At 48.0% G+C, this 15,248-nt stretch overlaps 1 protein-coding gene across 1 annotated transcript; it reads left to right on the forward strand.

The window, feature by feature from the left end:
• The first annotated feature begins 1,360 nt into the window (after positions 1–1,360).
• On the forward strand, positions 1,361–14,538 carry LOC146355522 (vomeronasal type-2 receptor 26-like). Its single transcript, XM_084829922.1, has 6 exons — positions 1,361–1,414; positions 1,555–1,629; positions 3,344–3,421; positions 4,524–4,588; positions 9,953–10,062; positions 13,628–14,538. The coding sequence occupies exons 1-6, from the start codon at positions 1,361–1,363 to the stop codon at positions 14,536–14,538; spliced, it is 1,293 nt and encodes a 430-aa protein (XP_084686048.1).
• Positions 14,539–15,248: the final 710 nt, after the last annotated feature.

Here is a 15,248-nt window from a genome sequence, read left to right on the forward strand (position 1 = left end):
TAAACAGACATCGATGCCCTCTCTCGTATACGCACATACTCAAGAAAGAAACATCAACTGACTCACTGCCTCGTTCAGATGCAATGGCCAAACAGGACGCGCGCGTGCGCGCGCGCACACACACACACACACACACACACACAGCCAATGCTGGCCCAGGACATTTTGCTGCCTGAGGAGAACCAGCAAATAACACCCATTTCCCAAGGGCTGATCTGGGCCTGTCACTACCACTCAGCCTAACCTACCTCACAGTATTTTGGGGGTAAAAATGGGGAGGAAAGTCCGAACATAAATGTAATAAAATGAAGTAATTTTATACTAGAAAAAAACAATTGTCTTACACTATGTTCATCACCAGCCTCCATGCATGGAACTTGGACCTCTGTGAATTGCATTGCTGTGTTGTTGCAACAGTGCAATTGTTGTAGTGAGGGGAAGCATCCTCCTCCCTGCTTGTGTATTTGTTTTATACAGGCCTGGGGAGGTGTGAAGTGTGAAGTCGGACATCAACTTTTACAACTCACCTGAAACATTCAAAATCCTTAAAACCTCTTGCTTTCATATGCCCCACCCATCCTCACACAACAAGGCCTTTACACAGAGAGACACATATGTCCTCTTCCCTTAAGCCATCAATCCTGTGCATACTTACATGGGAGTAAGTCCCATTGAATTCAGTGAGATTTACTTCTTAGTTGACCTATAGGATTGCTACATATCTCATTAACTTCTAGCCCCTCTCTCTTACAAACACACCACCAATTTCACCAGAGTATATAGCAACAGGGCAGGGAGAAAACAATTTGTGGCCGAGTCCAGATTTCAAGAAATGAGTGGGATGGAGAGGGCAATAATTTTGATGATGATGATTATGATGATGATGATGAATTGAATACTCCCCCCCACCCCCATATTTTAAGAAGTTTACATGCCAGGATTGCACTGAGCTGGCTCCTCCAGGTAAGCAGGCCAGCACAAGTGCACATCACGCACACGCCTGTGCACTCACTCACCTCTCTCCTCCCTGCCCCTCTTTTTTAGCTAAATGACAATTAAGTCAATGACCAAGCCAGTTCTGCACTGATGGGAGACAACCCCATCAGCCAAAAGACCCCTCCTTGCAGACGGAAGGGGTCTTCTCCAATTGGATAGTACAGGCTTAGCGCTTGCACTGAGCAAATGTGATAGTATTATGTTGTTGTTGTTGTTGTTGTTGTTGTTGTTATCAATGTGCCTCAAAGCAGTGGGCTCAGCCAGAGAAGCTGGGCAGCCTTAGAGCATTTCAAGGCTCTTCAAGTGCGTGAGCATCCTCAGTTGAAAAAAGGAAGCTGCTGCGCTGGGAGAGGAGGCTCTCAGCATGGGCCAGGCACAGCTGCGGTTGCCACGGCCACTGCGGAGGGTCACTGCAAAAGTAAGTTCCTCAGCAAAGATTTGCTTTTTAAATAACGGCAGGAGATTTGGCAGGGCTGTAAGAAAGGGTCTTCCTTTTCTCCTCATTTTTTTTCATTTTACATGACTCCTGGGTGGGCTCTGCCTCTCCTGCCCTTAAAGACCCATCGCCCCTGGCTGTATCAGATGATCACCCACCGGTTCTCAGTTTTACACAATGGGATGATGGTGATCTGGGTATGGAGGTAAAGACTGTCTATTTGTGACTGAGAGATCACAATGGGGGGGGGGGCCTTCTCCACAAGAACAGAAGGAGAAGCGAATGGAGGATTATTCGGATTTTTCAAGGGTCGGCTTTTGTGCGCTTTGGACCATGCAGGGCTCCACGAGGGAGTGCAACGCACCAGTATAAGTCGCTTCATAGAACATACTTCTGGGCGGTGTGGGGGAATGGGAGTAAACGTCATCAGACTGGCGGGGGCTCTGCAACCCCTAAGAGAGTCTCTCCCCCAGCACCATCCAGGCTCCCCTTTCTCCTTCCGCTGATACTCCAGTAATGCGATGGATGGAATCCTAGCACCAACAATTACTGCCTTACACCAACAAAGAAAATATTAAGGAAACACAGCTGCAGATTCTTTGCTACTCTATAAAATCCTGGGAGGTCTCCTCCCATGAAATGGTCTTGCCAAAAATCAGTCTCTTTCTCTCTCTTCCCCCACCTATTAATTACCTCCTTTCCACAAAGCAAAAAGTAAAGACACAAACATGGATAATTATGGGAAAATGCTCATTGACCACAATTGAAGTTACTTCTGAGGAGACACCTGTTTCCTCAAGCTATGCCCAATTCCACCAATTCCTTTTTTCCCCTTCCCCTCTAAAAGCCTTATCTCACTTTGTCACTAGCTCACCTTTGTCCAGCAGCACCTACACCCCCATCTCGCGATGCTGTTATCACCCAATTGCTCTATCATGCAATTTTGCAATTCCATGAGAGAGGCATAGTGAAATGGAAGAAATCACCCATCCTGAAAGGAAGTATTGAAACAAACCACACCTACAAAGATGTGTTTTTAAATGTCACTGTGTCACCCTGATGCATTTGTCCAGCAATACCTATACCCCATCACACTATCTCCCATTTTCCAGCTATTCCGATACCCCCTATCTCACTATCACCCAATAGTGCGAGAGTGAGATAGTGACACAAGGGGTGTAGGTATTGCAGACAAAAGTGCCATTTTGCTTTAATGCTTTACTTTTCAAAAGAAGAAGTTACAGGCTGCCCAGCCAGAGCACAGCTACGCTTTTGGGGGGACAGCCAGCAGAGTTTAGTGGCAGGGAGGTGAAGTAAATGCCGTGACGTTGCTCAGGACTCCGATGGCCAGCAGTGAAATGGCAGAAACATGGGGGATACACAGGTGGGGAAAACGTTGGGGAAACACCCCTTGCCTGGGGTCAGTGAAGTCATGGCCAGGTGAAAGATGCACCCTTGGGCAGGGCTATCATGCCAGAGTAAAGGTGGAATGGGGGTGCACGCCACAACAGAAGAGCAGCCAAGCCGAATTAAGGGAAACAATCGGACTAAAAATAGTCTCAGAAGAAATGTTTTTTCCATGATAAGCTCCGGGGTGGCTGCAGGATGGCCAGGACGTCAAGCATGCCTATCAACATCCAAGCACAGCCACCTCAGAGTAAAGCGCTCGTGGAGACTCCCCCCCCCCCCCCGTGTAAGCACATCCAGGTAAATGTAAGTAGAACTCTCCAGGCAATTGGAAATTCAGCAGACAGGCTAAGATACCATGTTGAGGCTTGAACAGGCCTCATCAGCTGTGCAGATTAGAGGTCCACATGTGGAGATCCAAGATGTTCAACAGAATTTCCTCTTTACCAAATGGGTGTTTTTCCCATATCATTCTAGCTTCACCCTTTCCTGAGACATTTCCAGCTTTACAATAGTTCCGTGGATGGAGCGTATTTGAATGAGAACGGGGAACTGGCATCCGACTTTTACATCGTGAACTGGGTGACATTTCCAAACAGGTCTACCGCTAGAGTGGAAGTTGGGAGTATAGAGAGACAGGCCTCCTCAGAGATCAAGTTCACCATCAATCAGAAGGCCATTGCTTGGCCCAAGTTGTCGAACCAGGTGGGAAAAACTTTGATGCCTTTTAATATCTCTTCCCAGGCAATCCTATACATGTCTAATGTCAACTATGTCCCATTGAGTTCAATAAAGCTTGGTCATTAAGTTCACTGGGGCTTACTCCCAGGTAAGTGGACATAGGATTGCAGCCTGAAGCTCTATCAGTTTGTTAGCTACTGTACACAACACTTTAGGGATGTGATTTCCAAATCCATTAATTTATACTGAAATCACATAGTGACTATGGAGAGAAAAGGTTTAGCACGATTATACGGAACCTTTGAAGTCCTGCTAAGAAGTATGCCAGGAAAGTGCTCCTCTAACTGTTTCAGGGCATATTTGAAATGTTCCAAACTGTTGTGGGAGCTGTCAAAAAACAGCATCCCTGAGGGGGTGTGCCCATACACAAAATGGCTGCTCCGGTGAGCATTGGCATCACAAAACACAAATTTCACAGAAGGTAGCAGAGAGAGCAGGGAAGCAGGATAGTGAAGGGATCAGTCCCCCTGCCTCCATCATGTATGGCATTGTATGGCAATGTTTGGGTCTCCTGCATAGGTGCCAAGCTCAACATTTGCTTTGAGGCATGGGTGTCCTGTTCAAATATGTTGGCTGTGTGTGTGTGTATATTTGTGAGTGTTTGTGTGAGAGAGAGTGTTGTGGAGAGAGGCAAGTTGGCTGAATTCATACCACACACTAGAGGAAGGTAGGTTTATGTATATGTGTGCCTTAGTCACCATTTGAGATGACCTCTGGTGAGAGACAGACAGGGGGAGTGCATCCCTGTTGATTGTCCAGGACCTCTCAGCGGTTTTCAATACCATCCTACGGTATCCTTCTGGATAGGTTGCCTTTGCCTGGGTTCAGAGTTGGACGAACTGCACTGCAGTGGTTCCACTCCTACTTGGATGGCCGATTCCAGAAGGTGGTGCTGGGGGATTATTGCTTTGTGCCTTGTCAGTTTTGCCATGGGGCTCCACAGGGATCTATGTTATCCCAAATGCTGTTCAACATCTACATGAAACCTCTGGGGGAGGTTATCCCGAGGTGTGAGCTGAGGTGCATCACTATGCAGATGGCACCCAGCTCTACCTCCCTTTCTCATCAAACCCAGGTGAGGCAGTGGCTGTTCTGAATCAGTGCCTGGGCATGGTAATGGACTGGATACGGGCCACTAAACAGAAACTCAGTGCAGACAAGATGGAGGTACTGTTAGTGGGTGGTTCGTTTGCAACGCTAGGAAATGTTCAACCTATTCTGGAGGGGATTGCACTCCCCCTAAAGGATCATGTTCATTGTTCAGGGGTGCTCTTGGAACCAGAACTGCCCCCCCAATAATACCCCCCCCCTGAATAGTAAGGAAAGGATAGGAAAGGAGAAGGAAGCTAGTAGAAAGAGGGAGGGAGGATCAAACAATGAAAGTTCACCATCTAGAAGTCAAATGTATATGACAGGATGATTTCAAAAGGATTAATCCAATGGGAATTGGTTGGTGCACTGGGAAAGAATTGCTCCTGCACAGCTTCCATTCACAGAATCATAGAGTTGGAAGGTACCTCAAAGGTCATTTAGTCTAGCCCCCCACCTATGCAGGAGATTCACTACTACAGCTCCCCTGATAGGTGGCCATCCAGCTTTTGCTTTAACATCTCTAATAGTCTACCATCTTCCAAGGTTATCTGCTCTACTGTTGAACAGCTCACGCCACCAGGAAATTCTTCCTAATGTTAAGCTGAAATCTTCTTTCTTGGTATTTGAACCTGTTAATTTGGGTCCTATTTTGTGGAGGCACCCAAAACAACTTTGCTTCATCATCTATGTGACAGCCCTCCAAATATGAAGATGGCTACCATATTGCCTCTTAATTGACTCTTCTAGGCCAAACATGCTGAATTCTAACTTTTCCCTATAACATTTGTTATCCAGACCAAGGGGGATGGGTAGTTGCCTCCCGTCTTTACCACATACATTTCAGTGAGTCCTGTGCAGAACTTTCCACTGTATTGTGCCTTAAGTACATTGTTGCCATGGAATCCAGCAGAGCGTTTTCGGGTCCACGAACAATTTGCTTTACTTTAGTAAAAGTATTGAAATGGTACAGAATGAAAGTCCCAGAACTGGATTCCAGTCAACCAGCCCAATCTCAGATCTAATCTATTCTTCTTCTTTAAACCTATAATTGAACAGATACGTGTTTGTAAGATGCCATTAAGTGAGACACTTTGTATCCCTCCCAAATTAATCAATAGCTTGCCAGAGTCTCTTTACTTGGTTTCCTTTCACATTCTTCTTTTATAAATGCTAAATGTTCTCTAGAGTGTAAAAGAAAAAGAAAAAGAAAAAGAAAAAGAGAGAAAAAAGAACTGTTTGTTGAGTAGGGATGTCAGAGAATTCCACCACGGAGTCCAGTGAGGCCAGATTCTTCAGAATCCAACCCCCCAGAGTCCAGAGCAGAAAAGGGCAATCCCCCCTGCCAATCCGTGGAATCCCCCCGGGACGGAGCTTACCTGATGGCGGATGCGGAGGCAGATGCGGTGGCGGCAGCAGCTCCGGCTCGTCTCCCGGCCACTGCCCGGCTGCTGTGGCTGCAAATGGCAGCTGTCGTAGGAGATGACATTTACGTGTCTGTCTTTCTTCATGATAAGGCTGCATAAATACTTATGTAGCCTGTCACAGCAAAGATCAGGGGTGCAAATGGCAGCTGCTACGCCATTTGCACCACTGCTCTTCGCTGTAATAGGCTACGGAAGTATTTACATAGCCTATCACAGCAAAAGGCAGCCATGCAAATGGCGTAGTGGCCGCCATTTGCGTGGCTGCCTTTTGTCATGATAGGCTACGTAGATACTTATGTAGCCTATCACGGCTTGGCAGCCACTAGGGGTGGACGAAAGTCACTTACCTTTCGTGGAAGCTTGTTCTCGGTGGAGGGGAGGCGCTTCGCTGCTCCCCCCGTGAAGTTCAGGCCAGGGGGGGAGGCTTCCCGCCTCACCCCGGCCGAAATTCAGGCCGGGGGGGAGGCTTCCTGCCTTGCCCGGCTGCGAACTCCAAAGTATAAAAAAAAAAAAATGCCCCCGTGATAGGCTACGTGACGACTAACGTAGCCTATCACGGCTAGATCTGCAAAGTCAGCCATGATAGGCTACGTTAATCGTCACGTAGCCTATCACGGGGGTGTTTTTGTTTTTTTTTCTTTCATTGGAATGGCGGCGGCGGCAGCCGGTTGAAAGACCGGCTGCCGCTCCCGCCCCGCCCGAACACCCGCCGAACCGCCGGCTGGACCCGCCGCCAGGAGGGACATTCGGTGAAGGTAAGTCCCGTCCCGGGGGGGGTGCGGGGTGCGGGGGGGGTGCGGAGGATTTCTCCCCGAAACTTGTTCGGGGGGCCGAACACGTTGGCGCTCGGCCCCCCGAAGTTTCAGGGAGAAATTCTCCGCCATCCCTAGCAGCCATGCAAATGGCGGCCAGCATAGCTGCCGCCATTTGCAGCCGCAGCAGCCCGGCAGTGGCCGGCATTCTGGTTGCAGCCAGCTCTGACTGGCAGCTCCACGGAGTCGCTATGGAGCGGAGCCGGCCAGAGATGATTCCAGGGGGAGGGACAGAGTGCCTCCCCACCACAGTGGATGCCCCAGAACAGAGCCAGGTAAGTGTTTCATACATCCCTATTCTTGAGTTACAGGTGAACTCAATGTCATGGAGCACTTTTTACCAGCTTAGGGTGGTATACCAGTACGCCCTTATATGGACAGTGGTAAGCTATGGTTATCCACGCTCTGATAACCTTTCGTCTGGATTACTGCATGTGTTGTATCAATTAGGGCTGCCTTTGAAAATTGTCCAGAAAATTCAGCTACTCCAACACAGGAAAGCAAGATTGTTCACAGGGTCTGGCCAATGGGATCAAATTAGGCCGGTCCTTTTCCAACTGCACTGGCAGCCAGTCCATTTCCAGGCCAGATTCAAAGTGCTGGTATTAACATTCAAAGTCCTTAACAGCTTGCAGACAGGTTATCTGAAGGATAGCCTCCTCTTTATGTGCCTGCCCTGACCCTAAGTTCATCCTCAGCAGTCCTTCTCTATGAGCCCTTGCCAAAGGAAGTGAGGTGGGCAGATGCCAGGAAGAAGAACATTTCTGCTGTGGCCCCCTGGCTGTGGAATGAGCTCCCTGGAGAGGTTGTCCTGGCACCTACGTTGTACTCTTTCTGGCGCCCGGGGAAGACCTTTTTATTCTCCCAGTATTTTAGCACTTTAGCTTCCTTGTCTTTTAGCTTCCGTGTTTTAAATCTGTATTTTAAACCCCTGCATTGCTGCTAGGTTGTATTCTGGTTGTACTATTATATTGTGGTTTTCAGCTTGCATACTTGGTATTGTTTTATGCTGTGCTTTGTGGTTTCAATTTTTCTGAACCACCCAGAGAGCTGTATAGAAATGGGCGGTATAGAAATTATATATCTGAATTAGGTCTTAAAGGTCTTAAAATGTCTCCGTAAACTCTGTTATTTGGGCTTTTTTTAACTCCTCTCTTTAGTGTCTTTTGCAATTTTATTTGTTAAATCCACACTAATATCTATAATTATTATATAACCCTACCCCAACCCCCCCAAATCTCAGCTTTGCAGGTATGCTTTCTCATACTTAATCCTGAGTGATCCAGTCCACCTTCCTTGACAGTAGAAATTCAAAAGTGGATTTTTGTACTGTGCAAATTCTCACAGTTACTTCTGAATCAGTATGAAAGGGGGTCCATTGCATGTGACGAAGTAAACGGTGCCCAGAACATTTAGGCCAGCATGAATTTATCAGTCTTTAATGTGCCACCGACAAGGCTCTTTACTATCATTAAAAGCAGTGGGATTTGGATGCTGTCACAATTTGTTGTTGGGTTGCAAATATTGCTCTTCTGTGTGGCCTCTGCTCCCCACATCTCGCCCAATGTTTGTGGGAGGCACCATCCTCAACTGATGAAACCAAACTGGCTCTGGCTCCTTCTCAGCATTTGGTTTTCTACTGGACCATAACAAGCTGCCATACTATTGGTTTATCCATCCTATTATTGTTTGTTCTCACTGGCAGTGGCAGTGAGGTTCTCAGACTTTAGGAGGAGATTTCTCCCATCACCTGCTACCTGATACATTTGACTGGAGATGTGAGGTCTTCAGTATGAGGCCTTCTGCATGGCAACTAAGGGCTTTACCACTAGGGATGGCGGAGAATTTCTCCCCGAAACTTCGGGGGGCCGAGCGCCAACGTGTTCGGTCCCCTGAACAAGTTTCGGGGAGAAATTCTCCGCACCCCCCCCGCACCCCGCACCCCCCCCAGGACGGGACTTACCTTTGCCGAATGTCCCTCCCGGCGGAGGGTCCAGCCGGCGGTTCGGCGGGTGTTCGTGGAGGGCGGGAGCGACAGCTGGTCTTTCAACCGGCTGCCGCCGCCGCCATTCCAATAAAAGAAAAAAAAACGCCCCCATGATAGGCTACGTGACGATTAACGTAGCCTATCACGGCTAGATTTGCAAAGTCAGCCGTGACAGGCTATGTAAATCGTCACGTAGCCTATCACGGGTGACTTTGGAAAAAAAAAAAAGGACGTACGGATAATGGCGGCCCCCATAGGGAGCCGCCATTCGCGTTCCTTATTTGGTCGCTGTAGTCTACGTAAATCTTTACGTAGACTACAGCGACCAAATAAGGAACGCGAATAGCAGCTCCCTATGGGGGCCGCCATTAGTGTACGTGCTTTTTTTTTTAAGTCACCCGTGATAGGCTACGTGACGATTAACGTAGCCTATCACGGCTGACTTTGCAGATCTAGCCGTGATAGGCTACGTTAATCATCACGTAGCCTATCACGGGGGCATTTTTAAAAAAAAAAAAAAACTTTGGATTTCGCGGCCGGGCGAGGTGGGAAGCCTCCTCCCCAGCCTGAATTTCGGCTGGGCGAGGTGGGAAGCCTCCCCCCCCACCTGAATTTTGGCTGGGGCAAGGCGGGAAGCCTGCCCCCCCGGCCTGAACTTCGCGGGGGGAGCAGCGAATTGCCTCCCCCCCACCGCAAACAAGCTTCAACAACAGGTAAGTGACTTTCATCCACCTCTATTTACCACCGAAACAGATTCCTCCCCAAGATCTCTCTCCTTGCTCTTTTTTTCCCTGCTCAGGTGGAAGGATGGGATAATGCCCCAATTTCAGTTTTCTGAATATCATCACCTATTCACCCCCCTGAAGTCTCATTTTACTTCTGGGAAATTAAATAATTAATTTAAATTATTTAATTAATAATTAATAACTAATTAAATTTCCCTGTTATTCTGTTTCGAACTGTATAACTAATTTCCACCAATTTAAATATCACTCCCAGACTAACCCACTTTCCTGGATGGTTCTTATCTTCATGGATAGACCGTGCCTTTTTCTAGATGTACAGAACATTGTCGGCCTGGATTTGCCAAGATGACTCAGGAAGGAGAGCCCATCTGCTGCTACGCCTGTGCCCCATGTGCAGAAGGGACCATCTCCACTCAGGAAGGTAAGAGAATCCGGAGCAAAGAGCTGCTCTGTCTCAGTGGGACACAGACACACGGATACGTTTTAGGATGAGTTGTTTTAGGCACCAGTTCCTTTCTGGCTTTGTGTATAGTTAAATATTAATGTTCACTAACTAAATTCACAAAAGGACCTGAAAGAAATAACCTGAAGTAATGGAGTACAGGGGGGAAAGCAGCTATCTGTGTTCCCCTAGTGTGCTATTGTGACTAGGGATGGTGGAGAAATCCGTCGCAGACCCCAGTGAGGCTGGATTCAAAGGAAACTGGACTCCGTAGTCCGCGGCGGAACAGCACCACTCACCTCTGCCTCCCTCAGGAATCCTCTGGAACTGGATCCTCCCTGTGGCAACTCTGCAGAACCGCCAGCCGGTATCATATCGCCAGCAATATGGCCGTCATTGCTGTACCGTATCACTAGGTTAAGGGCCGAGTCTGGACACAAATGGGATTCACTACCCCATTTGTGGCCATAAAGCTCTTAGATTAAGCTAAATGCAGCTGTAAATGGCTATGCCATGCAGGGCCACCCAAGATGGACAGGTCATGGCAGAGAGTTCTGACAAAATGTGGTCCCCTGGAGAAGGAAATGGCAACCCACTCCAGTATAATTGCCAAGAAAACCCCATGGAACATATCACAAGGCTAAAAGATATGACGCCGGAAGATGAGACCCTCAGGTCGGAAGGTGTCCAGTATACTACTGGGGAAGATCAGAGGGTATTTCCAAGTAGCGCCAGAAAGAGTGAAGCGGCTGGGCCAAAGCCGAAAGGACACTCAGTTGTGGATGTGTCTGGTGGTGAAAAGAAAATCCGATGCTGTAAAGAACAATATTGTTTAGGAACCTGGAATGTCAGATCAATGAATCAAGGTAAGCTGGAGGTGGTCAAACATGAGATGGCAAAACTGAACATTTTTAAAACTGACAGATTTTACTTTCTTGGGCTCCAAGATCACCGCAGACGGTGACTGTAGCCATGAAATTAAAAGACGCTTGCTCCTTGGGAGGAAAGCTATGGCAAACCTAGACAGCATAGTAAGAAGCAGAGACATCCCCTTGCTGACAAAGGTCCATCTAATCAAAGCTATGGTTTTCCCAGTAGTAATGTATGGCTGTGAGAGCTGGACTATAAGGAAGGCTGAGCGCCGAAGAATTGATGCTTTCGAACTGTGGTGCTGGAGAAGACTCTTACGAGTGCCCTGGACTGCAAGGAGGTCAGATCAGTCGATCCTAAAGGAAATCAACCCTGAGTGCTCATTGGAAGGACAGATACTGAAGCTGAAGCTGAAATATTTTGGCCACCTAATGCAAAGAGAAAACTCCCTGGAAAAGACCCTGATGCTGGGAAAGACTGAAGGCAAAAGGAGAAGGGGACGACAGAGGATGAGATGGCTAGATAGCATCACTGATGCAATGAATATGAACTTGAGCACACTCCGGGAGAGAGCGCAGGACAGGAAGGCCTGGCGAGCTATGGTCCATGGGGTCATGAAGAGTCGGATACGACTGAACGACTGAACAACAACAACAAAGGGCTTTACAGCCGCAAATGCTGTCTACTATGCCATTTGCGTCTTTGGTTTTTCCTGCCATGGGGGAAATTGATAATACCAATTCACCAAAGGTATTAAGCCATTTACAGCTGCATTTAGGTTAATCTAAGTGCTTTGTAGCCACAAATGGCACAGTGGAAGCCATTTGTATCCAGAGTCAGCACTGTTAAGTGATACGGCATGACAATGGTGGCTGGTAAACCTTCAGACTACACACCTGCTCCTTTACCGGGAGAGTAACCCCATCCAGAGCAGGCAGGTGACCCAGTTACTGGACACTGGAGCCACTCACCCTCAGGATGACTTGGACTGCGAAAGAATCCAACATCTCAGGCAAGGGTATTCCCTGGCCCTTCTTTCTGTGATGCATTTGGGGTGGCGATGCAGTGGAAGGAACTTGACCTCTTCTCCATGCAAAACATTTTCCTGGCCACCAAACATAAGGAGAGCCCTGCTGGTTAACATCAATGGACCATTTAGTCCAGCCTCCTGTTCCCTGAACCCCATAGGAAGGACATTGTCAGAGTTGTATCTGAGACCATAGAGTCCCAAGGCAGCTCTGATTCTGAGAAGGAGATAAAATTCATGGGAGAAGAACTCTCTCAGACTTCAGAGGCACAGCTGGAGGGGGAGCCCCCCCCCGCTCACATTCCTGGGAGTGACAGTGACCCAGGCATGGAAAGGGAGGGACAACTTGAGCTTTTGGATGCGAGATGCAGGGACAGGCACAAGTGAGAGATTGCAGGAGCAGATTAGGCTCAGCCCGATTGGCTCGACGTCAACAGCGGCACCCCAAGGCCTCACGGGAGAGGGGGAGATCTTTTCCCAAATGGATATCAACTGGCATCCTAACCCTTAGAAGCCCCTAGCTGGCTGTTCCTTTGTAGTTCCTCTGAGTCTCAGGAAATTGGCATCTGTATTTTTATACTGCTCATCAGTATGCACAAGCGCGCGTGCGCACACACACACACACACACACACACACACACACACACAGAGCTTCCAGTGAAGCTTAAAGTGAATCACAAGCTTGCAATTGAAAAACTCATGACATGCAAAGAAAAAGGGATGGGGAAGAACCATATAGCCATCATGATTACACGATACTGATATACCAAATCAGCATGAATGTACCTTGAAAGCTACAAGCCAACACAACATATTGTGGTATGGAATTCTGAAATCTGGCCGCTTCTCATCCGTAATTCCTGTGGTTAGTTTATGGCAGGGATGGCGGAGAAATCTGCCACGGACTCCAATGAGACCAGATTCCATAGAATCTGACCCCCGGTGTCTGTGGCAGAAGGGACTACTACCCCCCGCCACCCTGCAAGATTCTCCCCTAATGGACCCTACATCCCTCCGTCCAGTCCGGGTCCATCAGCTGCCATCCGCTGCCCCAGTCTGCCCCTAGCCTATCACGAAAAGAGCAGGGATGCAAATGGCATAGCGGATGCCTTTGTGTCCCTGCTCTTTGCCATAATAGGCTACTTAAATATTTATGTAGCCTATCACAGCTAATGCAGGGACGCAAATAGCATCCACTATGCCGGACGCCATTTGTGTCTGCAGCCCAGCAGCGGAGGGAAGTCCGGCTGCAGATGGGCCCAGCCAGTGGCTCTGTGGACTCGCTGTGGAGAGGAGCGAGCCAGGGAGGATTCCGGGAGGAGGGATGGATCGCCTCCCCTTCCCCCAGCAGACGCCCCAGACCAGACGGGTGACTGGGATTCATACACCCCTAGTGTATGGTATCTGCCCCCATCCTTGTATCATCTTTCTCTTCTGGCATCTATATTTTCACCCGCTAACATATCACTTGAAGCAAGGGTGGGCAGAAAGTATATCTCCAGATGTTTGGCACTTCAATTTGCAGAAGCCCCAGCAACCATGGCCAATGATCAGGAATGCTAGGAATTGAAGTCAAAAACATTTTCAGGGCACTACCCTTTGGATAAGGCTGGATTAGTAAAGCTGCAGCTGCTCTCTTTTTTTCAGATGCAGACCATTGCAACAAGTGTCCAGATGATCAGCACCCAAATGAAGACCGAGATCAATGTGTTCCTAAACTAATCAACTTCCTCTCCTACAAAGGAACCTTGGGGATTATCCTAGCTCTCTTTTCCCTTTTGTTCTCCCTAACCACTGGTCTTCTTCTAGGAATCTTCATTAAATATCAAGAAACTCCAGTGGTCAAAGCCAACAACCGTGACCTCACCTACATGCTCCTCATCTCCCTCCTGCTTTCCTTCTTGTCCTCCTTTCTATTCATTGGTCAGCCTCAGAAGGTGACCTGTCTTCTCCGACAAACCACCTTCAGCATCATCTTCTCAGTCGCTGTCTCTTCTTTGCTGGCAAAAACTATCATGGTGGTGATGGCATTTCTAGCAACCAAGCCAGGAAACAAAATAAGGAAATGGCTGGGGAAAAATGTGGCAGACTCCATTGTGATTTTTTGTTGCAGTGTTCAAATGGTTATCTGCATTCTCTGGCTGGGAATCTCTCCCCCATTCCCAGATTCTGATATGCATTCCCAGACTGGGCAGATCATCCTGCAATGTAATGAAGGGTCTGTTATCATGTTTTATATCAGTCTTGGCTACATGGGCTTTTTGGCTGCTGTCTGTTTCATGGTGGCTTTCCTTGCCAGGAAGCTGCCCGGGGCATTCAATGAAGCCAAGTCGATCACCTTCAGCATGCTGGTGTTTTGCAGTGTTTGGGTGTCCTTTGTGCCCACCTACCTGAGCACCAAAGGGAAATACATGGTGGCTGTGCAGGTCTTCTCCATCTTGGCCTCCAGTTTGGGATTACTGGGTTGCATCTTCATCCCCAAATGCTATATTATTGTACTGAGGCCAGATCTAAATAAGAAAGAGCATCTAATGATGAAATCAAAATTCTGTGTATGATTGAAGTACACTCCTTCAGTACAGTATGGTGATACTGTTCTTTCCTTGGGTGTGAACTTCTGTTGTGTGCAATTCATAGAAATGGTTAATTAGGTGATGCTAGGATTTGTCCAGAGCCTCTGGTACTGCACCATTGTGGGAAAGGCTAATTTAGAGTGTGTATATTAGTGTGAGGGGCCGCAGTGGCTTAGTGGTGAAGATGCTGAACTGCAGACTGGAAGGTCGGCAGGTCAGCAGTTCGAGATCCGAGTGCTGCTTGACGGAGTGAGCTCCCATCTTCAGTCCCAGCTTCTGCCAACCTAGCAGTTCGAAAGCAAGACATTGCAAGTAGATAAATAGGTACCACCTCAGCGGGAAAGGTAACAGTGTTCTGTGCACCTCGGTGGATCTCAAGAGCCTCTTGTTGAGGATGAAAGAGGAGAGTGCAAAAGCTGGTTTGAAACTCAACATTAAAAAAATGAAGATCATGGCATTTGGCCCCATCACTTCCTGGCATATAGAAGGGGAAGAAATGGAAACAGTGACAGATTTTACTTTCTTGGGCTCCAAGATCACCACAAACGGTGACTGTAGCCATGAAATTCAGACGCTTGCTCCTTGGGAGGAAAGCTATGGCAAACCTAGACAGCATAGTAAGAAGCAGAGACATCCCCTTGCTGACAAAGGTCCATCTAATCAAAGCTATGGTTTTCCCAGTAGTAATGTATGGC

Source organism: Heloderma suspectum, chromosome 2, assembly GCF_057233095.1.
Source record: "Heloderma suspectum isolate Gila_16-S chromosome 2, 16-S_ref, whole genome shotgun sequence".
In the NCBI taxonomy this organism is placed as follows: domain Eukaryota; kingdom Metazoa; phylum Chordata; class Lepidosauria; order Squamata; family Helodermatidae; genus Heloderma; species Heloderma suspectum.